The sequence below is a fragment of the Lemur catta genome, chromosome 25 (genome assembly GCF_020740605.2).
Source record: "Lemur catta isolate mLemCat1 chromosome 25, mLemCat1.pri, whole genome shotgun sequence".
NCBI classification, from domain to species: domain Eukaryota; kingdom Metazoa; phylum Chordata; class Mammalia; order Primates; family Lemuridae; genus Lemur; species Lemur catta.
The window spans coordinates 6,599,343-6,623,787 of NC_059152.1; the positions used below are offsets into that span (position 1 = coordinate 6,599,343).

The 24,445-nt window shown below is 51.1% G+C and overlaps 1 protein-coding gene across 1 annotated transcript; it reads right to left on the minus strand.

Annotated features, from left to right (window-relative positions):
• Positions 1–19,567: 19,567 nt before the first annotated feature.
• On the minus strand, positions 19,568–24,384 carry EXOC8 (exocyst complex component 8). The gene has a single exon (XM_045536999.1). It carries the CDS (start codon positions 24,265–24,267, stop codon positions 22,084–22,086), a length of 2,184 nt encoding a protein of 727 aa, XP_045392955.1. The 5' UTR covers positions 24,268–24,384; the 3' UTR covers positions 19,568–22,083.
• Between the last annotated feature and the right edge of the window lie 61 nt (positions 24,385–24,445).

The following is a 24,445-nucleotide window of genomic DNA, read 5'->3' on the forward strand; positions in this document are numbered from 1 at the left end:
GGCGGCTGTGGGAAGAGCCCTGGCTGCGAGAGCCAGCAGGGACCTCGGACTCATCCACGTCCAGTCCCCCTTGGACTGACGAGGAGAGTGTGGTGCCGCAGGGCTGAGAGTCCACTAAAGCCACGTGACCTGATAGTGACAACCCTGGAACTAGAACCCAGGCCTCAGGCCCTTTCCACACTGTTTGGAAGGAGGAGAGAAAGGGGCCAATGGAGAAATGAACAAGCCACTGGAGGCTGTGGGTCACCCAGGCTGGGACAGGGACCAGGATTTAGAAACAGTGAAAGTATTTTCCTAGAGAGGGTCGGCAAAGAAAGGAAGAAGGAGAGATTCCAAATGGAATTGCACAGACAGAGCAGGGACGCTTGCCTGGACTTGTGGAGGCAGAAACGGGAATGAAACGGAGAGAGGGCAGAAGCCTCAGCACCCCATGGTCTGTGAGGACTGATGTCCTGCCCTGTGAAACTATTTCTCCACTGATGTCACTTTAGAGTCCCTTGAGTGTCCTTCAGCTAGTGTCAGCTCAAATGAGTCCACAGTGGCTGGACACTGAGTCCCTGCAAACGCCACCCCCGTCACAGAGCCCTGCACCTCTGGGGCTGAACACAAAGCTGACAGGGCCAGTGCAGGTCTCCTGGCTAGAACCCAGGTTCTACATTACTTTTTGCCATGAGCAAAAATGTGCTCCATTTTAACTGTTCTCATTCAGAGGTTGGAGGGAGTCACAGTAGGGACTGCTCCTAGGGAGCTACAGGTTCCCAAGGATGGAAAAGAAGGAAAACTCTTGAGTCCTGGCAGGAGCATTCCAGGCACCTGGCTGGCCTTGCAAAGTCAATGATCAACTTGACCATCGAGGCCAGACGGAGGTTACAGCTGCTGTTGGAGGGAACACATGTGGCAGAGAAAGAGCAGCGGGAGAGGACCTGTCACCTTGCACAGAGAGCAGCAGGGGTGCCTGCGTGTGAGACCGCAGGTGGGGTTACCTCTGCACCCGCAGCTGCAGGCCTGGGAAACTGCACGTGACTCTCCACTTGCTGAACAGCAACTTTCTCTCATTCATCCTTGGGTTCAGGGGACTCGGGCCAGCGAGCAGGGGACAGACTGTCTGGGCCAGTGGGGCGAGTCTTGGCTGGGCTCCTGGGAATCCAAGAACTAGAAGACAGACCAGAGGGAAGAGCAGAGGCTTAGATGATACAAGTTACCAGGACACGAGTCTGGGATTTGCATCCTGTGAGCACTGAGCACTTCCCAGGAGCCCCCCCATGGGCCCAGACTGGGGCTCCTGACCGCTCGTGACCCTCATTTAGTCCTGGGTACCTGGGGCTTGTCACCTCTCACATGACGGCATCGCCCGACAGAGGAGCCCCAGGCAGCCCCACAGGCTCCAGGAGGAGATGGAGAGGGACAGAGAGCAAGGAGGGGCAGGACAGGAAGTGGGGGCTGGGAGCTCTGTGTTAAGACAGTCTGAGCAGAAGTGGGTCCTTCTGAGAAGGAAACTGAGGACACAGCCCTGCCATGCGTGCAGGTGATGAACTAGAGGGACGGTCACAGGGGAGAGTGATTGGGACAGTTTACAAAAAATGGTTGCCCTTTATTTCAAAAAGAAGATTTAAGAACCAGAATAAAACCTGGATATGTCAGGAGACTGACCTGTGGGCTCAGGATCAACATTGTTAAAAAAAATTCTTGTGAAATTGCTATGTAAGTGATAAGTCACCGAAAGATATAAGGATTAGATATGACATGGTCACAGCTTTCATTGCATAATTGGGCCCCTGTCCCCTCCACCCCCAGCATGGTGATAGCAACCCCCGCATCAGAGCCCCCTGCTCCCCTGTCCTGCCCACCTGGGAGGAGCAGCCACTGGTGCCCAGAGTCAGCGCTGGCTGCGAGGATCCAGGGGTCGCAGGGGAGGTTTCACGTGGCAAAGCCACAGCCAGGACCCCACTGCTGGTCCAGCTGCAGCTGCAGACAGTCGGTCACCAGGGTGATTGGCTGCAGCTGTGTGTTTGCAGCTTGCACCTGTGACACGCAGGGGCTCAAGTCTCCACTCCAAGGCCCTTGGGGACAGGCCTCCTGCGTGGGGGCTGAAAGGAGAAGAGGCTTCAGTGGGAACGATCCTAGTGCTCTCTTTGCTACGTCCTCCCAGAACACCCATCTCTGATGTCCCTGCGGGTCAGTGAGACCACCCAGTGACCCTGCAACACAGACAGACATCGAGTACATAAAGGAGATGTCACCTGTCAGGTGTGTGCCTAGGGAACCAGAGATCCCAGGTGCCCAGGCTGGCAGAGACAGGGCCAGGCACTGAGCAGACAGCAAAGCTCCCAGACCCACCTCCCCTCTGTGCAGAAAACTCTGCCCAAGCACCTGACAGGAACCAACGATGTCTCCAGGGTCGGCCTGCAGGGACATCGCTCAGCCCAGGCAGAGGACTGAGCACAGCGAGGCCACCTGGGACGCCAGTGAGACTGACCAGTTTCATCACGGGAGGACTCACCCGCTCCATCCAGAACAGACTCGGCCTCAGGCTCGGCAGACAGGGAGGCGGCGCTTCTGATCGGCTCTCGGCAGTCAGACAGGTCAGCACCACCAGGAGGGAAACCCTGCTCCGTCAGTGCCTGTGACAGCCCTGCCAGTCCCTGCATCCTCCTGCAGCTCACTGGGCACACTGGGGAGAGGAAGAACCAAAGATGAGGGCAGGACAGATGAGACCCCTGAGCACCCCGTGGGGCCTGACGGGAAGCAGAAGGGTGGGGTCCAATGGCCTGTGGCCTCCTTCCCAAAGGAGGCAGGACACCCCCTCCTCCGCTTTGGGCACAGCTCGGCTGCCTTGGGCATGGGGGTGACAGACAGAGAGAGACAGAGACAGAGAGACAGAGAGAGAGACAGAGAGACCACAGGGCAGTGCAAAGTGCACTGACAACTGAGGAGCTAAGGAAGGAGAGACCCCAGACGCCCTGTCAGGTGCAGGCAGGACACACAGCACACAGGGACCCATAACCCTGGTCAACCCTGGGGACAGATGACGGTGAATTTCACACGCAGCAGTGCAGGGACCACGGGGCCTGAGGCTCTATATACTCTCTGAGATCTTGTGTGTTCTAGGTCTCATGTTTCAAACTTGTGTCATTGTAGACTGTTTGTGCTGCTGACATTGCTTGAGAGGACATTCCCGTCAATGACCCAAGGCCACAGTGTGGACAGCAGACACGCACGCCCTGCGGGTCACAGCCTCATGCAGGGGAACACGGGATCCATCCAAGGGCAAGACGTCCTGAGACTGGTCAGTCCCCTTGGTGAGACTCACGCTACTAGTGCCACGAAGGAGACGGACCACGGGGGAGGTGACGCCCTTGCTGCAGGGCTCTGCCAGCTCCGGGCAGTGAATGCGTCAGTACAACCAGTGGGCTGGGTTTGCCTCGAGTGGGAAATCTTGGTGACTTTGCCCTCACCTTCTGTCCTTAGACACCACCCTGCCCTGCCATGTCGTCCCCTTGCTTCTAGCTCCTGACAATTCATTGTCACCTGGAGGCCAGTGATTCTAGATCTTCTTCGTCTTCCTCATCTTCATAGTTCTCTGCAAACAAATTGAGAAATGTCCAGACATTAAATAGTGCCATTCCCACCATGACGCACGCTGGGCCCACCTGGACCTGGAGGCAGGTCATCCCTGTGAGCTCAGGACACCCTTAGAGAGCTGTGCCCATCTCGTCTGTGGACATTGCCGCAGTGGGGAGGGACCACGTGCTGATCCGTCCCATAAAATGTCCCCAACGTGGCAGATCATTGTCATGGTGAGCTCTGAACTTACTGGGAAAAGTTAAAACCTATTTCGGTCTCAAGGTCACTGTACACTTGCACAGTTTCTTCTGGATTTCTCCAGCTACGTGCCCCGTCTCTCTACAAGGAGGCTCGGGGCTCTCTGTCCCCTCACAACTCTCACAGGGACACGGCTCTGACTAGATCAGCCCCCAACAGTGAGAGCTTTTCTCACCTCTGCAAGTGCGTCCCTGGGCATCTGCTCATCCAACTGTCACAGCTACCAAGCGGCACATTATGTGACCAATCACAGATGCGGGAAGGGACGTCCCCGCAGGATAAATCCACACTCACCTGCAGCTGTGACGGCCAGTGCACAGGCAAGAGCTCAAGGGACAGTCACTCCAGTGCAGGGTCGTTGCTCTCTAATGCTCCGCCTCCTGCCCCAGAGGTCACATTCCGCAGGGAGGACAGTGGCAGTTGGAAGGCCACAACCTCCTGCCCAGTGAGCTTCTCTTCTCTGTTCCCACCCAGGCCCAACGGACCCTGACACGGCCACAAATTTGACGTGGAAACCAGGACAGCAGGGAGATGTATGAATGCAGGTTGAGGTCTCTGGTGACTCGGAGTCTGAGAGCAGCTCAGCGTCCCCAGGGCTGTGGCCGCTCACCGGGGCTGAGCCAGCGGGCGAGGCCCTCTGCCAGCCTGCGCCCCTCCGCCAGGTGCTCGCGGGGGCCCTGCCCCTGGGCGTCCTCAGGGCGATGGTGGGTGACGAGGGCCTGGAGATGCCCCCTGAGGACGGAGGAAGCCTCTCTCCCTTTCCGTAGCAGGTGGCGGAGCTGGGTCGCCTCCCGCGCCTGCACTTGGAGGAGGAAGTCCAAGTCACTAAGGGGGGACAAACAGAAAACGTATAATGAGAAGTCAGTGAATGATAAGTTATTAGGGATTTGACAATGATGTCATTGCAGATATGCCTTTAAAGACTCCCAAAGAGAATTCTAGACCATTTTTGGCAACTGTGCATAATGTTTTAAACTGTCACCTACGGAGGCCATTGCGGCTGCTGAGAAACTGTGGACTCCCAGGTTCGGGGCTTTCTACGTCCTCTCATCTCAATAGAGTGACGGGACATGTCTGCTGTCTCCTGACCTTTCCTCCTGTGAAATCCCTGTAGTGACCTAAGACGCACTGAGTGGACAGCGAGTGGGACCCGCACCTGCCTGTCTGCCGCACACGGGGACCAGGTGGCGTCTGTGGGGACAGGAAGGCCCCTCCTGGCTCGGTCACCTCGGCTCAGACTAAACTCAAAGCTCCAGAAGCAGAATCCACAGCCGGATGTTCGGGGCTGCGGCACTGCCGGCTGAGTGAATGCAGTCGGGGTACAATCAGCGTTTGTATTTCCCCTGGCGTCGTGTACGTGGCTACAGTCCCCTTGGCTCTTTCTAGAACCCTCTCTGTATTTTACCTGCCCTGGTGGTGAATTCTGGGCAGTGATGCTTGTCCTTCCTCACCCTCCTCATCTGCAGGATCTGCAAATTCAGAAATGTCCAGTGAGACAGAACGTAGTTACTTGTCACTCACTGCAGACACAGTGGCCTGTCTGGGCGTGGGGACATAAATATCTATGTGTGATCTGAGGACACACTGAAAGGTCTTATTTTTTCTTTCAAGAAATGGCCTGGCTCGGTTTTATAACCCAGCACACAAAGTCTCTGATCCGATGTGTCACCTTTGTGGCATGTACTGTCTGACGTTGGGGGAAGAGTTAAAAACCTCTTCTGTTCCCCAAGTGACCAGATGCTTGTCCAGGTTCCCTCTGGCCTCTGCATCTGTACCCGCCCTCCTGCCACAGAGCTGCTCCCAGCATAGCTGTGTTCTAGAACCAACTCCTTTCTCTCTGGAGAGGACAGACAACCCTGTCCCCAGTCCCTCTGTGCACCTGGGGACCCCACAGGGACTGCCGAGTCGGCTTCTGATGTTTTATGTCGGAACATTCTCTGTTCGGAAAGGATTTCAGTGTTAACCAACAGTCCCACCAGCAAGTTCCTCTGCCCCACAGGCCTTATCCAACCCCACACGTTAAGGGCTTTACCCTTCCTGGAAGTGCATTTGTAAATGTTCCCACTTTGCATCGCTACGGCTGCCATGCAAAGCTCGGTCACCATTTTAGAGGTGAAGAAGCAAAATTCCCAGAAGGAGAAATCAACACTTGCTCGTGTGCAGTGAGGACAGCACTGAGCACACAGCCTGGGACACTCTCATGAAGTCCAGAGCAGTTCACTGTGACAAGCCGCCTCCTGTCCTCCCACCCTGGGCTCTCAGCAGGGCCTTCTTCCTGTCTTCCCAGCCAGGCAGTCCTGAGCTGGTCAGGGTCCCAGATGTGACATGAAAGGACAAGCTGGTCCCCATGTTGCCGGTGGAGGTCTGCAGTCTCTCCTACCCTGGGACTGTGTGTGACCAGGGCCTGCGGCCGCCTCACCTGGGCTGATGGCGCGGGTGAGACGCTCTGCCAGCCTGCGCCATTCCTCCAGCCCCTCCTGGTGATTGTCCCCGTCCTCCTGGGCGAGGAGGGACTCCAGGTGCTGACTGAGGGAGGAGGAGGCCTCTCTCCCGTCCCGCAGCTTCTGGCGAAGCCGGGTCAGCTCTCGGGCCTGGTCCTGCATCAGGACGAGGTGTTTCCTAAGGTGGGTGGAAGGGAAGCGTCAGAGTGGAAAGGGACAATGACAGGGGAGAAGGACTTTGAAAGAGATGCTGTGACCACAGCCCCAGGTAGCTCTTCAATGGATCCTGCAACACGTTTGCTGATGTGCAGCAGTTTTTCTGAAATGTCTGCAAAGGCAGGTTTATATCCGGGGCATCCTGTGCCTAGTTGCTGCGCCTTCCTCACATGAACTTTCCTTTCCTCTAGTTACGTTTCTTGCTGTGCAGAAGCTGCCAGCAGGCTGGGCCCGCAATGAGGAAGGCAGGGACGCCTCCTCCCCTGATTTTTTTTTTTGTGAGACAGACTCTCCGTCTATTGCCTGGGCTAGAGTGCCGTGGCATCAGCCTAGCTCACAGCAACCTCAAACTCCTGGGTTTAAGCGATCCTCCTGCCTCAGCCTCCCGAGTAGCTGGGACTACAGGCATGGGCCACTATGCCTGGCTAGATTTTTCTAAATATTTGTTAGTTGTCCAGCTAATTTGTTTCTATTTTAGTAGAGACGGGGTCTCGTTCTTGCTCAGGCTGGTCTCCAAGTCCTGAGCTCAAATGATCCTCCTGCCTCGGCCTCCCAGAGTGCTGGGATTACAGGCGTGAGCCACCACCCAGCCATCCCCCCCTGATTTTAACGACACAGGGGACAGCAGGTCCTATGTGTTTGTGACTGTGGAAACCATGAATGGTGACACTTCACCTGGCTGACTCTACGTTACCCAACGTGGGAAATTCACAGAAAGTGTCAATGGACACAGGAATAGCAAGGACAACAGCACCATTCCCTAAACAGACCCTTCCTGGTGGCTGATGAGATCACATAGGAACACTCAGCAGATCTGTGTCCCTGGATCTCCAGGTGAGACCCCCAAACACCACCTTAGGTCCCATGGGGAGGTCTTGACTGTCACAGTCACCTGGGGGCCGCTGGCTCTTGTTCTTCCTCATTCTTAGGATCCTGTAGGTTTCCTGCAAGTGAAATCAGATGACACAGTCACATGCCACAGTTCCGGCTTTACACAGTGCAGACACAGGGACGGACAGAGTCTCTGGGTGAAATGAGGACGTTCTGAGAAGGACCCTGCAGGGAGCCCGAGACGTGTCCTGGGAGAAGGGACTGGCCCTGCTTTCCTGAGCCACCGCATGGACAGTGGCTGCTGTGACAGACCTTCAACACAGGTCCCCTGCTCCCACCTGGGTAGACAGTTACCCGTGTTACTCTCTTTGGAGATCACGGGGACCCTGCCCCGCTGTTTGCTCGGGTGCTGCTGCCACCTGCCCCGGGAGACCCCCTGGGTGCTGCTGATGGCCATGAGAGTGACCCTGAGATGACACTGAGTGACGCAACACACAAACTCTCACAAAGAACAGAGTCTCTGGTCCTCCTTAGAGCATGTGGCCCTGGGCCATTCATGGAGGTGGGGACGTCAGGGCCAAGCCTCGCCTTCAGGGAAAGTTCCACACACAGGCAAATGCCGGTGGGGCTCACGTCCTGGTGCTCAGATGAGGCTTCCCAGGACAAGCTGACTAGGAGGACAGGGACAGCGGCTCAGAGCCCAGGGACCCTGGGAACACCGTCTCCAAACATGCAGGCAAGACTGTCACCCTCCTTGATGAGCTACAGGTGCTCAGAAAACACTGGTGACAAATGACAATGAGCCAGACGACTAAAGGACAGGTGAGGTGTCTCATGGAAAGAAGCGTCTGTCCGAGGACTCTGTGCACGTACAGCACAAGTGGCAGAGTCGCCAGGACACCCTCACTCTCCCCACCCTGGCCTGTCTTGGTGCCCACAGCCTGCCTTTGCCAGTGAGTGCCGGAGTGACACTCGTGTGCTCCAAGGACTAGCGAGAGTGCAGAGCTCCCTGACACCCCTAATGTCTGTGCTTACACTTCAGGACTGGACTTTGGTCCCAGTGGAGGTGGCCTATAGGGCATGGCTGCAGAGAGCCATCTGTCTAAATCGACGGGTGCACACAAAGGTATCGAGGCTACCGGGGAGACCACTGGGAGCCTCCTTTTCCCCGTAATGGGAGGACTCACTCTCAGCCTCCCAAGCATCCCACATGTCATCGGTGACAAATGCAGGACTGTCCAGAGCCTCGTGGGTATCCAAGAAGTCCTGGTCCCTGGAAGGCCACAAGTAGCAGGCATCCACGGAATCCTGCCCCAGGTCGTCCAGTGGGTCCTCCTCCCGCAGCTCCCTGCTGAGGGCACAGTGGGGAGGGGAGCACCCTGTTGGCCAAGGAAGGATCAGAGGTGGCAGCATCTCAGCGGTTCCTGATTGGAAGCCTAAGGGAGAGGTCCCAGGAGGCAGAGGGGACATCCCTGCAGAGAGAAAGGCAGAAGACCCCCCTCTTCTGACTGAGGCAGAATGGGGGCTGATGCGGGGCTGGGGAGGGCAGGTGTGGGTGGAGAGAGTGGCAGGTGCCCAGGGCACTGGCGACATGACGTGCTGACTGGGAAGGACACTCCTCTCCCACGGCCGGGTGCCACCATGACAAGCAGCACACAGTGAGAACTGTCACTCTTGCTGTGGCTCGGCTGCAAGGTGGGTCCACGGCACTTGCAGCGGGGCAGGGACTGGGGGCTCCTGAGGCTTGGCTCACTCCTACAGATCGTCAGCATCGTGGGCCTTGATCCCTGAGGATTGGGACCTCGTGTGATGTTGCTCAGTCTAGTTACGTTCCTTGTTATAAAATCCCTGGCCAGCAACAAAGGCCAACCTTGCAAAAAGGTTCGCATCTCGTCTTGGTTTCCCCATGTGGGAAAGACCCATTGTTCTCCCTGAGTTCAGGGACACCTGTGACCAGTTCACCTCTGACCAGCCTGGCACTAGGCTACTGAACTTGAGAAATCAGTGGAAAGTGGGAACCAGGGCAGACCCACCAAGAAAACAGCTGACACTGGAAGGAGCTGTCACAGTTTGCTGAATGAGTGATACGGGTGCACTCAGCACACTCAGGCTGTCCTGGGTGTGGCCCTGCAGATGTCCACACTGCACTGACAGCCTGTGACCTCGAGTTACCTGGAGGGCGTCGGCTCTGTTCTATCCTCGTCCTCGGGACGGTTCTCATTGTGACTCTCTGCAAAGAAATTTAGACAAACCCGTCTTACTATCCAGTTCCTGCTCCACACATCACACAAAGCCCTGTGAAATCACGGGGACGTCAGTGTTCTCCTGAGGAAAAAGCCCAGCACATTCTGCAAGGGACCAGGCTGGTGGCTTCCGACTGTGCCTTCTAGGGAAGGGGCCGGGCGGGCTTTGCTGAGCCACCCACACCTGCTACACCGTCCTCATGTCGTCCTCGGCCCTGAGCTGGTGAAGCAGGGCAGAGATAATTTGTAACAATTATCAGACCCTGCAGGACAGGTCACAAGTCCCAACACGACAGAACGGGCTCGTGCAGACCCCTGCCGTGCACGGGCATCAGCGGTGGCTGAGAGTCAGTGACAGTTTCTTCAATCCCCCCCTCTGCTTAGCTCTGTGGTGCCCACCATGACCTTGTCGTCGTGTCCCCTGGGTAAGTGTTTGGCCTGGGATTCGGGAGTCGCCTGGCTGCCTGACACCCCTGACGTCTGTGCCTAAGGCTCAGGCGGCCACCCTCATCCACATCAGTGTGTTTCCCGGGCCTGCTGGCGTCTCTCTACCTGGCGACAGGTGCGGGGCACAGAGAACGTGGAGGCTCCCTGGGAGGACACTGGGACTCATCCACTTTATACCAGACACACTCACCAGCTGTACCCGGGCAGGCACAGTCGTCTCCTGCATCGGGCAGCAGGGCAGCGCTGCGGGAAGGGCGGCGGGACTCAGAGGGGTCCTGGCCACTGGAGAGGGTGACACGCTGCTCACGCAGTGAGGTCTGCTGGGTGGGATTCACCTCCTCCTCCTCCCCGCTGGGCCTGGGGGTGCGCAGGAGAGAAGGTTAAGCTGAGAGAGATCGGGCACCACGGCGTCCCCGGCTGGTCCTGATCAGGGGACACAGGCTGAGGTCCCAGAGGCGGCGAGGCCACCCCTGAAACGGGACGAGGAAAACAGCCCTCCTAGGACTGCGGCTCAGGGCGGCTGCCGTGGGGTCTGAGGAAGCGGCAGGTGTTCAGTGCACCGGCCACAGGGCACAGTGACCAGGACGGACGCCGCCCTCCCCTGCATGGGGCAATCAGGACACGCAGCGCAGCGACCCGCAGCACTTGCTGCAGCTGCCGTGCGTTTGAGTCCTGCTCTCCCTGCCCAGCTGCAGGGAATAGACACACCTGAGGCAGCGTGGCCTTTAGGAGATCTCGGGCCTTCTAGGCCTTGTTCTCTCAGTACTGGGAAATGATGTGACATTTTTCTTTTTCTTTCTTGTCTCCATATACTACCTGCTGTGGAATCCCTGCCAACAAGCTAAGGCCACCCTTGCAGAGAGAAGCTGTGCCTGCCCTCCCGGTCACCTCCCATGGGAGAGGGAGCTGGTCACCCTGAGTGCAGGGACACCTGAGACTGCTTAGCTCACCTCGGGTCACAGGACTCCAGCTTATTAAACTGGAGAAATTGGTGGGAAGTGGAAACCAGTGTAAGAACCACCAGGTCGACAGACGCATCTTGCCAGGCAGGCTGGGTGAGGGGATCTAGGCTGCACCCTCTGCTGCTCCCTGGAGCGAGATCCCCAGGGGCTGCCGTGGCGCTCACAGCCCGTGACTGTCACACTCACCCGGTCTCCATGGGCTCTTGTCCTTCCTGTTTGTTGTTGTCACCTTGAGTTGCTGCAAATACAGTCAGACAGGACCAGTCACCACAAGTACTGGCCTCATGGTCAACACAAACCCAGGGGCCTGTGTAATGCATGGAGGGAAGCACTGCTGGTGGGAGATCAGTATTCCATGGGGAATATTCCAGAAGGCCTCAGGCTGAGTCTTCTGACAAGTGGCCAGGCTTCTTGTTCTGGGTCCCTGGGCAGACTGTCCCTGAATTGGCCCATTAGTGTCACACCGTCCTCTGTCCTGAGTCTGGGCAAACAGTGAAACGTGTTTTCCCAGTGAACAGGAAGCGCTTGCCTAGTGGCCCTAGACATGTGGCTGCAAGATGCTGTCTTTAGTCATCAGCTGCTGTGGTTGCTATGGGCACAGAGGAGTGTCTTGCGAGCTGGCACTTGGGAGCAGCTCAGAGTCCCGAGTGCCTGTGGCCCCTCACCTGGGCTGAGCGTGCGGGCGAGGTCCTCTGCCAGCCTGCGCCCCTCCGCCAGGTGCTCACGGAGGCCCTGGCCCTGGCAGCTGTCAGGATTGTCCTGGAGGAGGATGGCCTGCAGGTGCCGCTTGAGGAGAAACGAGCCGTCTCTCCCCTCTCGCAACACCTGCCTCAATCGGGTCAGCTCTCGGGCCTGCTGGTCAATGACCCGATTGGCTTCCCTATGGTGGGAACAAAAGCAAATATGAAAAGGCACAGTTGACAATAGATTATATGGGCCGTGGCAGACAGTTCTGTGAAGATGTCCCCAGGAAGCCTTCCGAATGCAATTCTGGCACGTATTTGGTGACCTGCCTGTGGCAAAGAGAGAGAAGAATGTGCAGGGAAAGCCTCCCGTGCGTCAGAACTTGCCCCTGTGAGATCCTTGACGCTCCCTTCCTGTTTCTCCTGTAAGAGGAGCCAGGTGTCTTCCTGAATGGGCTTCACAACGGTGTCCCTCAGTCCCTCCCTGTGGCCAAGGCCTTTTCCACGTGAAGACACACCCAGCACGTTCTGCAGCGACTGGACACGCAGCCACAGGAAGCAATGTGGCAGGACCAGCTGGGGCCAGTTGAAAGCATGAAAGACACAGGATGACCAGGCCAAGGGGACAAGGTTCTTTGGGTAACAGACTCAGAAGCCACATTCAGTCAGGGTGAGTGTGATTCAGAGTGAGTGGGACGGTGACTGCACAACATTGTAGAGTTTTAATTGTATGACTGTGAGGGGTCCCAGTGCAGTGTTGTCACAGGGATATATCGCCCAGTGGTGGAGTCGGGGCTTAGTGTTTCCATCACCTGAATGCTCAGTGTGACTACACTCAGTGACAACTGTCCTTTGGTTAACTTTATGTTACGTGACTTTCACCCTAACAATTTCTTGTTTGGAAGGAGAAAACATGGCTCTGAGTCACAGCTGTGGGCCAGAATACATCCTTAGTTTTCTTTTCATCTTGTTTTATCACTATCTGTGAAAAATGTGCCAGTCTCGTCCATTCCTGCCATTGCCCTGGCCCAGGTGAGCTCTTAGATGTCCCAGCTGAGCTGCCCACATCAGAGACTCCCACGTCCCCCTCCTGCCCCGCACCCAGCGCCCTTACCTGAGCTCGTCCTCCAGGGTCGGCGTCTCTGCCTGCTCCTCCTCCCAGAAGTCCAGCCTCACCCCCAGGACAGACTCCAGGACGTCCCTGCACTCGCCACACTCTGAGAAAGACACACACGCCGGCCTCAGTGGGAAGCTGTGGCCACTGCCCACAGGGGAGGTGGCAGGGTCCCTCCCAGGGACCAGAGTGTCCCCAGTCCCAGGTCCTATGTGGGGATTTCTACACCTTTAATTCTCACCCTCCCGTCTCCATGGCATTGAGAATCCCTATTGCAAGAGGAGGAAGGAGAAGCTGAAAGGCACATAAAGGTACTTGGCAAAAATCGAATTGGGATTCAGAAGAGTCAGAGTTCATACCCCGAAGGTCTGACTCTGATCAGGGGCCACGTGACCAAGGTGCAGCCTGTGACGCAAATCACTGCACTGTGCATGACCCAGTGACACCTGCACAGCTGGGAAGGCCCCGAGGACCCCAGGACTGGTGGGTCTCTCGTGCTGTGAATGCAAAGAGCGCACCAGCCTCTGACAGGTAGAAATCGCATCCGGATGTGCCTGTGGGAAACGTCAGGTGTTAGATCACGAGGACCCGAGAGAAAATTCCCACCCGCTAGTGACCCTCGGGTCACACTGAAAGTGAGAGAACTGCGAGCTCACAGTGGCTCCTCTTGCCAGGCTCTGCTGTAAAAGCGACACAAGGATTAATGAATGTACCATTGCAACTCCAATTAATAGGTGCTACGGTAGCACCGTATAAACAGAGGAGGAAACTGAGGCACAGTGTAGACAAACAACTTGCATTGCTGACTGGAGACATTCCCAGGGTCCCTGCTCTGCACACGGTCTTCAGTTTTCTTCCGTCTTCTTCCTCTTCACAGTTTTTCATATGCTTATGTTATGATTACATGGAAAGGTGTGAATAAAACACAGTTTGTCCTTTCCCAGAACTCAGCACTTCCACAACAGGCTTCAATTTTTATTCTTCTCTTTAATTCCTTTTGATATAAAAAAAAATCACTTTGATTTATTGGAAAATAATTTGGAGGAAAAGGATGCAAGTTCAGCCTCAGAGTTGCGAGATTCCTTCCAATCCTGCTGCTGTGCACGTGCCCTGCTCCCAGGACCCCTCAGTCGCTCGGGCTTCTCTTCCTGAGCAGGACAATGGCTGGCTGTGCCCAGGCGCACTGGGGTGGGGGAGGGGCCCATCCCATACACTGGTTTGCTTGTCACAGGGGCTGCTGCTGTCCTCCTCGTCCCTTGTTCACACGTGGGCCAACGTCTCCTAGCTCAGACCGTCACGGTCCACCTGCACCTGCTGGCTGTCCTGTGTCCCTGAAGGTTCCCCAGCTCAGGGGACACACAGGGGTGGGAAAGTGTCCCTGACATAACCAGAAGCACCATCTACCTTCCAGCTAAGTTTCAAATGACTTTCTTGGACTCAAAGTAGAACTGGTGTCCCAGGAAGCAGAACTTCTCTCCCACCGGGGTCGGCCCCCTGAACGGGGTCACTAAGGAATGTCCCAACTGCCGTTAGAAGCGCACTCCTCTGGAAGCTTCTCTGAAGCAGGGGCTGTGTCCCACCACCTTCCCCAGGGGGCAGCTCAGTGCTTCCTGTTGGGCCTCAACACAAGCCTGAATTGAATGGAAGCTCATCAGTCCCAGATGTTACAACCCCAGTGACGTTATATGACTGTGGGATTTGGTATGGTACACAGGCTCCTAAGACAAACCGATACAGCTTGTGCCCAAATCACAGGCACTTCCTTGGCAGCTGCAGGAATAAATAACTGACATTTTACCCCATGCCCCACCCTACTCCTCACCTGGAATCGTGGCCAAACTCTGTGTGCCTCAGTTTCTCCATCCTCAGAAAAATAAGGTTAAAATACCCCTTTTTCCCTTCCTAGGAATATAGTCAGGATGGAATTTATTTTGATAAAGGGAAGAGAAGCACCAAGTCTAGAGACTTTATTTTCTCAGAGGGAACACACAACCGTTCGTCACTCAGCACGGGGAACCTACAGCACTTACTGTATTTCTGGAGCTGGTTGGCCAGGGAGAAAGCAGTCAATTCTGAAATGCTCAGTTTCTCCCTGAGGTCCAGAATCTGCTGTTTAGCCTCGGCCAGCTGGAAGCGCAGTTCCCTGGTATTTTCCCTGATGTCCATCTCCACCCTCTGCCTGGACTGGGAGCAGAGGGACCCTGCCATGCTGGCCCATGTGGCAGGAGAGGCACAGCCAGGGACTGGGGGGAAGAAACCCAAACACATGGTGGGTGAAGAACAAATGAAATCCAACAGGTTTCATCGGGACTGAGGGAGACCAACACTGGACTTCTTCACTTATTGTCGGAAAAACGTGATCCACACCCTACAGCGCTTGACAGTCCTTCGCTTTGCAGTGAATCAGGCTCAGGATACCGGAGCTCAGAGCTGAAGTCACCGACTACAGCTCAGAGTCCAAAGAAAGTGAGCAAGTGGGGAGCTCAGCGAGCCACGTAACGGTCTTCGGTCATCACAGCAGAATTCTGTGCGGGTGCACGGAATGTCAGGAGCCCTGCCCCCCAGGTGACTGGGCCATGCCGATGCACCAGCCAGGTGGTCTGGCCTAAAGGGGACACCACTGATAGGACACCCCCTGGGCAGCCATGCTCCAGAGTGGTGTAGACACGTGCTCACGCCACAGACCCCTTCATTTCTCAGTAAATCTAAGCACGTTTCCTCTTGTCCATTGCTGTGTCTGTATGGAAATATCTAGGCAGGAACAGTTTCCCCACGAGTTTTATTTCCTTCATGGTTGTGAAGTGGTCACCCCACCATTTCTTTACCATCAAAACAGATCTTAGGACTTTTCCTAAATTAAATAATATCAAACTTTTGCAACGTAAAAATGTAAATCTCTCATAACTTTCTTCTCTGTATCTTCTCCCGTCCCTCCAAATCCATTAGAAAGGATAGAACAAAAGGCAGTTTCTAACACTAAGTGAACAAATGCTTAGTTTTTCCATATGGTTTCTGTCGTGTCTGAATGTCCCTGTTGCATTCCAGGGTTACGTTGGCTTCAGTCCCCTCACAGGGGGCTGTGTCTCTCCTTGTCCCTGAGTCGCGTGTGACCTCCCACCACCTACGTCCTCCCCTGTGTGGGCTGGTTTGGGTTGTTATTTCGTGTCACTGAACATTAAACTTCATACTTGCTGCTAATGGATTTCTTTCTACTCCCTCATGTTCCCTTTCCCAGCCGTCACAGTGATTCAACTAGTTCATGTTCAGGCCCTTGAATACACGACATGACCATCTATGTTGAGAATACTTGTCAACCTCATGGCAGGTTTTACATTTTTGGTCATTTCATTCACATACTGCACAGGACAGGGATCCAGAGCACCTTTATGGAACCTTGTTCCGTGGATCTGTGTGTGTGTTGACCCGAAACCGTTGAGCTGTGGTTGTGGTCCACTGACCGAACATGGGAAGGTCAAGGTCATGACTCTGGGGTGGTGGGGCTCCATGGTGCCCACGTGCAATGTGGTTTAGGGACACAGCAGGTGAGGCTGAGCTGAGAGGGACAGGCAGGCAGGGGAGAGGGACCCCCGAGCCACCTCCTCACCCAGGTCTGGTGAGCCTGACACCTGGGAGATGCCCCGTGGCCCAGGTCTCTGCAGTTCAGCTGCTGGACCTGCCTGAGTTGAGGGTGGAACTCGTGTCATTGTGCGCCCCGAGCGTTCGTGTCAGAGTGAAGGAAGGAGGACTGTTCGGCCATGTTTGACAGTGTGTCCCTCCACCCTAAACCACCCCCACACTACGCTGTGGATGATGTCGGTTATGAGATGAATGTTAAGCCTCAGTGGCCACTGGGTCCCCATTTTCACCAAACACATTTTTTGAAAAGATAATATTTCTGTTTCTCTAAGCAGCTCACTCACAGCTCCACAGCAGGCAGCCAGTTCACGTGCTGTATTTTGGCCACTGTCCTAAGTTCCACTCTGTCCTAAGTTCCAACTTTTTAGTTGTCCAGGCTGGTCTCGAACTCCTGTCCTGAAACAGTTCTCTCACCTTGGCCTGCCAAAGCACTGGGATTACTGGCGTGAGCCACTGCACCCGGCCTTGTATTACTTTAATCTAATGGCCGTTCTCCTTCATGAGGTATTTAGCTTGCACCAGGCACTTTACACACATAAACTCATTTAATCCTCACACTAACCCTGGAAAATAGGCGTTATGCTTATTTTAGAGATCAGGAAACAAACTCAAAGGAATTGCTACTTGGCTGAGGCATCTCACTGCCAAGTGGCAGGGCCAGGATTCAAGACCACGAGACTGTTCAAGTTCAAAGACCATGTTCTTTTCACTCCATCTTTAGTCATACCATTATTTATATACAGAATTATTCCAAATTGGTGTTGCTAAGTACATTTGCTGAAGACAAAAATTTCTTGATGTAGCTCAATCAGTAAAAATCAGGATATTTGTCATGAAAACCATACTAAACTTATCACAAGGAATATGTGCACCTTCATTGGAGGGATGACTGATCAATGTTCCAAGCAGCGTGGTGCACCTTTATCGCGTTCATTCTGTCAGTCCTACCACAGAACTGAAGTTTTGTGAAGCTAAATAATTCGTAAGCAATGCAGCTTGCAAAGGGTCCCCTAATTAAGCACCCAGGCAGGATCTGAACTCAGACAGCCTTCCTGTAAGGCCAGTGTTCTTAGCCACGGAGCTGTATTTGTGGATTATGTCTGATACTGACATAATAAATAATTCCAACATTTATGCTGTAATTCCTTGCATTTGTGACCATTGATAGTCCTAGGATGCTGTCTCACAGTCTAAACAAGAAATAACTACTGCTTTTTTTCTGCTAGTAATCTTCATCTTACCAAAGAGGATGATTCTTGTTAGAGAAAACAAACAAAGATTTTTTTTTCCAAAGATGTACCCTTATGTTTCTCTTGTCCTGACTAGAGGGACTGTTTTACTTCCCTTTTAATCTTATTACTTATAAATTTTTTAATATACAAATTATTTCATAAACTCTATCTCTTTCTAAAAAAATATAAGTTCTAGAGGCAGCTGACAATTCATACAAGCTGTAAAAAACTTTATAAGAAATGATTGGGAAGGTTGGGGACGGATATGTTAAATAAATATTTAAGCTTTTAATGTATGATGCTCTCTGTCTTTTGGTTTAAAATTTGCACCTCCATGAAAGAAGAAAACTACTATACACTTTGCTTCTGGATTTCGTCATTGTTACATTCCATTGAATGAATGAACTTAGCTCACTTTTTATAGCAAGCTAAGTGAACTCAGTTCACTTTATGTAGTAGTTTGCTTTCTCTCTTTTGTTTAAATAATTGAAATTAGGGAAGTTCCATGAGTTAGTGGCTTCTCAGAGGCCAGAAACTTCGATGTGAAAGTTAATTCTTTTCTTGATTCTACTGTATGAGTGAATGGCTATTATTATTGTTATTAAATATATTATATATATATATGTCCAGTATTTATGCTGTAAAGAAAATAAGCAAGATATTCATCAAATGGACTTGATAGATTAAAAACCTAGAGAAGTATTTACTTTTAGTATGTGAGCTTACTAAATATAATAAACCCTTAATTTATAAATAGAAAAATAAATATTATCTTCCTATTTTAGAATTGTTAGCTAGGACTGATAAAATTAATCTGTTTGTAATATATTAATACACTCGTCTTTCACAGGCTGTCGTAATATTTGCTATAAAAATGTGCTATGTTATATAGGTAGTAGGCTAAAAACAAATTAACTTTTTTATAATTGCATAGGGTTTATTTTAGACAATTTCAGAAATTCAGAAAGCATAAAGAAGAGAATAAAAACCACGTGTAATTCTATCACCAAGATAACCAAACCAGTATTTATATTTTTCTATATTCTTATTTGTGTGTCTGCATACACATATCCACACAAAGCTGAGAAAATAGATCTAAAAGCTGATCTGTAATTCTAAGGAGAATTCACCTGTTTCTTTAAACGGTGAGCCCGCAGCTCTGCAGAGATCTGTAGAGTGAGGGGTTCTGATTCCTGGAACATTAGCACCTGACTCTCTAACTCAACTCCTGCCATATTTCTTGGGGATTTTAAAACTACCATAATTCTGAAGTTGATGGGTATAATGAATTGATGAGTATAAATTCAGGTTATCTGCAAGAATGGTAATGTAATACGAAAATTTTTGTGGTGTGTGTTTGTAATCAAAACAAAATGTGAGAGACCTGAAGAAAATTTGAAAATGTTACTGAAATGTAAGACAACACTTGCACAAATGGATTCAAAATTATAAAGGTGTCAATTCTCCCCAAGTTAATCTGTACACTCAATATGATTTCAATCAAAATGCTAACTCTCTAGGGGGATAAGAGACTGTCATAAAATGATTCAAAATACAAGTTGAATAATAAACATGTGAGAATACAGTTCCATGCGTTCTGCATTCGTGGATTCAACCAAATGCGGATCAAAAATACTTTTTTAAAAACTGCATCCAGACTGGACACAGTGGCTCATGCCTGTAATCCTAATACTTTGGGAGGCCAAGGCAGGAGGGCTCTTACTCTGGCTGGTCTCGAACTCCCGACCTCAAGTGATCCTCCCACCTCGTATGGGAGTCAATTCAATGCTAGGGTGCTCTGGCTGGGAGGAAACAAGAACATGAATAAAAATAAACTAGGCTCTTCAAAGAATATTTCAGTAACAAGGATATAGGAATAAATACTGATTAAAGAAGAGAAATAGGTAAAACATTGTAATATCAATCAATTTTATCCAGTGTAAGTTTTTAAGCTTTATTTTTACAAAACATTTCAGATTCCCTCATAACACAGCATTATCAATAAACAAAATGTACATATGCTGATTTTATACTGCATGTCAAGTCCCAAATTCCCAATCCTAGGTAAGATATCAAGTTGTAAAATACAAGTGCCAATAATTAAACTATAGGTAGTATTTAAACAAAAATAAGTGAGTTTTTAGCACTTAAATGAAATAAGGCTTTAATCAAAAAGAGATTTAATTCCACGGAGTGACTGTTTTCCCCAACAGCAATTAATTCAATCAAGTCTGTAATTCCAAGCTCCAGTGACAGTGTTATGCTTGAAGCAAACAAGGAAAGATAATCAACGCTTGCGTGGTATATTTCTGTATGTACTATATTTCTGGACAATCTCTAACTGCATTCAATTTTTAGGACTTGTTTTGGAGTCTAACAGAAACCAAAAAATTAGAAGAGCTCTCACTCCACTTTGAGGAATGCAACATAATTGTTTTGCCTAGGCACAAAGACATTACAACACTGATGGTCTTTAATCAACTTCCCACAGTAATTGATGCACCAAAACCATACTTCTTTCAGCTACAACTGTGCAGGAACACACAAATTTTAACGAAACAAAATTCTGTACTTCCAGTTTACAAAGCAGACAGTTCCATGAAGAAGCAACCGTTTAAATATCTGAGTATACACATTGAAGTTTTTACAACTTCATGCCTTAAGAGAAATTTTGATTTCAGAAGTATCATTTCATGGATCCAGCATCATATATTTACACAATACGTGTTGTACACAACACAATATTGGAACCTGTAAATGGCACAAAATAATCATAATAATCGCAAAATTTTTATCAAATTCAAGTTTCCAGTAATCTTAAAAAAGACAAGTTTTAACCGCCTTTGCTCAGCTGAGATATCCAGTTACGGTCATCTAGAAAATCCTAAAGTTATGTGAAAATAATTAGTCAAAGGCAATCTGTAACTGATAATTTGCAACCTTTTAAATATGCATAGCTAAAAAGAAAACAAAAGGGCTGGTCTGGCACACGAGTAATTCAAAGAGTTTTACAACCCTGAGCTACTATTTGGAATTTATTTTCGGTTTCACATAATTTTTAGTCTTACTGTCACCATTTTTATTCAGGTAAAAGAAATGACCTTTTGAAATCACTGGCATCAACTATGGCACTTATGAACAAGAATCACAACTAGAAGCTAGGGAAAAAAATGTATCTTAGCAAGCACAATTTCTCTCAAAGTACGAGGAATGTTATATAATAAATATACAATAGAAGCAATAGTTTAGGAACCTTAGGAAGCTCACATTTCTTTAGCTATTTTTGTTTTACTACACAATCTGAAGTATTATATTCACTTTTAAAAATTAAACAAGAAAAATGCAGCATAGAGCATTCTAGGAGTCAGAGAAGGTTCTGTCTTCCTTCTGCTTTGGGCACATTGTCCCACCTCTGTTCTTCACTTTGTTACAAAAAAAACAAATCTCTCCTCAGAGTCGTCTTACTTGAGAACACTAGGTACATATGATTTTTTCTAATTTCCCATCCACCCAGACCCTGAAATCAAAATAACTACTTGAATGCAAACCTTTTTTCCATTTGATGAAGCCTGAGCCACTATACAGCCTACACTGGAGGGGGCTGGGGGGCCGTGAGAGGGGAGCTAAAACTTGGCAGCTGCAGCCAGGTTCCTCACTGGATTGTTTTTTATTGTTATCTTTGTTTTTTAAAATACAACAACACAAATTCCAGCTGGAAACTCCCACAGTTCTAGAATATGTTGAAAAAAAATTGGTCACAGTACTTAAGATTTTCAAGTAAATGCTCCCAAATCAAATATTATGAAGCTGCTAATTAGCAACTAAAAATTAGTCATTCAAATTATGTTGGAAATATTTGCCGAATTATATTTTCTGAAAGCTTCCTCTTGTATTCCATAAAGATCGAAGCATCTGAGTCCATACACTAGCTAGTTTCAAGAAAGAATTCTTCTGACAAAAATTTACCCTAAAACCAATGTTCCCAACTCCTTTCTTTGCCCCAAATTGTTCAATTACATTTTAAGGAGGGGGAAAGTATATGAAGCAGGGTGTTTTATATGGCACTTTAAGAAACCTAACATTTTAGTGAACTGGGAAACTTTCCACAACATACTCAACTATATATTTATAAATATTGTGACTCTGTGTCACATAATATATACTGTGAGAAAATGTATTTTGACTCAAAGGATAAAACTGAAATACTATAGCGTGAGCATACATTCAGTAGAGAATTAGTATAATTTAAAAGGATAGCATACTACAGCTTTTAATAATTCCAATATTTTTGTTATTTGGGCTTAATTTTAAAATTTTTTGTCTTTGATTTTGCATTTCTAAGAGGGCACTTTTTAAGCTGTGTTTGAGACTATAAAGAATATGCTAATGCAACTTAATATAAATATAAATAATATATAAGCAATATATATGTACACATATAAACAGACGCAAACAATCAGACCACTGACGTTGTACTTTCGGGATTCACACGGATAAGTCTAGACGCATTCCTCAGGTCCTGGAGTTGCTTTGCAGGTTTCCCCACACCTTCTTCGAACCTTTTCTCCACCACAGGGAGGACTGTTTCATATAGAAAGGATGCATTCTGTCTAATAAAAGCCTTCTTCTCCGGATCCTGCTCACACCGAAGACTATAATCCACGTGCTGAACCGCAACCAAAATGATTTCCACCAGGCTCTCCAACAGTACCATGTGCAGCTCTGGGAAATACAGCTTCAGTGCCTCTTCCAAGAAGCCCATGGTCTGTTTGGTGAAAGCAACCACTGTGTAACTTAGGTTCACCCAGCAGTCATCCCCTGTGTACTGCTCAAAGTTACTTACCCCGCAACTTTTCATCTCTTCTTTGAGCTTACCCAGCGCTTCCGGAGTCATCAAGTTCATCCTCCTCCACATCTCTTCGGAGTTGCGATGTTTAGTGGCTTCAATGATGATTTCTTTGTAACTGTGCAAGGCCCCTTGGATGTCTTTCACCAGAAGGGCATGGATGATGAAGGTGAGGTCCAGCCCGATGTCACCCAGCTGCTGGCAGTGCTCCTTAGCCACTTTCACGCACTCGGCTGCTGTAGAAAGGCTCTCCTTGCTGTCAAACACCTGCTTGCTAAAAGCATCCACGAACATGCCCATGGCTGATCTCGCCCAGACCACAAAGGCAGAGTAGCAGCCGCTGTCAGTGCCTGCAAAATCTATCTCGAATTCTCTTGCAGTTTCAAGAAGGCTGGTAAAGAAGACATGGCAGAGTTTATGAATATACAGTAAAGTGGCACCTTCAATGCGAAGCTGACGTATTGCAGTATGCACAGCGGCTGCCCTGTTTCTCAAAAACAACTCACAGGCTTTCGTGCACTGGCCGAGCCGGATTAGTTGAGAAACCGCCCTGCGAGTAGCCTTGGGACCACCTCTCAGCGAACGATCTGGGGAGAGTTCGAACACTAGCACCTCAGTGAGCTGTCGAACACGCTCATCCACTTTGGCCCTAAGCTCTTTTACAGGAGGTGGACTGGGCTTATCCTCCAGGTAATGGTTCAATTTATCCAGCAGGTCAACAGCCCCTTCAAAGTCCCTCTGGGCAATACAGACGTCCAGGTCCTCAGGTAACTCTTGGATCCATTCCATTGAGAGGTCCACCCTCTCTTCCTCGACCTCAGGAACAGCTGGTTCTTCTTCTTCCTCATCCTCAAACGGGTTACTGGCCTTGGAAGCCACTTGGGGCGGCCCTCGAGGGGCCGCTGCCTCCTCCTGCTCCCTTCGTCTTTTTTCACTGAGGGCTCTCTTGGTCTCCTCTAGCACTTCCAGCCACTCTCGTTTGATTTTGGCATTTTCTGCCTGAAAAATTCGGCTCTCGGGGAACATGAGCAGTTTGAACATGTCCTTCATGGGCGGGTTGTCCTTGACATTGACTACGGCCAAACCGTCGAGGGGATAGAGAGCGTCGTAGCGATACATCCCCCGCCTCTGCGGCAGCCAGGTAGCCACCAACAAACAGTCGTTCATGAGAAAGCCGTGCACCCGCTGCAGCTGGGCCATGTGGTCCGCCTCGTACTCCACCAGGTCCCCGTTGTACACCAGGTATTGTCCCGGCGTCTCCAGCAGGTCCCTGCAGCCTTCCACCTTCTCAAGCAGGGTGGTGAGAGTGCGCTGCTTGCCCTCCTCGCCCGGACCGGAACTGTCGCGGGAGGCGCCCCCAGGGGTGGGAAAGAAGCCAGTCTGGCCTCGGAGGGGGTCTCGGCCGCCGGCACCGCCACCCCCCTCCTCCCCTCCGGCGGCGGCGGCGGCCCCGGCGGCGGCGGCGGCGGCGGCGGGCAGCAGGGTAAGCGGGATGCTCTCCAGGCTGCTCTTCTGCTCCGTCAGCAGATGGCTGAGCTGGTACATCTCGCTCTCCAGGTAGGAGATCTCGCGGGCCGTCTCTATGAACTGCCGGTAGTTCTGGTAGACGTTGCGCTTCAGGTTCTGCGCCGTCTCCTCCGCCAGCGCCTGGATGCGCTGCCGGTGCTCCTGCAGGTCCCGGTCCCCGTCCGACTGCTGCGAGAGCTGCTTCACGTACAGCCGCGCCTCGAAGCCGCCCGACTCCAGCTGCCGCCGCAGGCGGCTCGCCCCACTGTCTGACATCGCCATCACCATTGCCGTCCGGGTCTCACCAAGTCACTGTCACTCACCGCCGCTGCGGAGACCCACCCAAGCCCCGCCGAGCTCCGGACTGAGGAAGTAGGATGGGAGCGAGACTAGTACGCCTGCTCCCGGTTCTGAACTGCAAGCACTGCGCCTGCGCAAGGGGCCGAGCGTGACAGTGCGCCTGCGC

Excerpts from the sequence above, each read along its gene's own strand:
- EXOC8 (XM_045536999.1), bottom strand. The coding sequence starts at position 24,267 with ATGGTGATGGCGATGTCAGACAGTGGGGCGAGCCGCCTGCGGCGGCAG.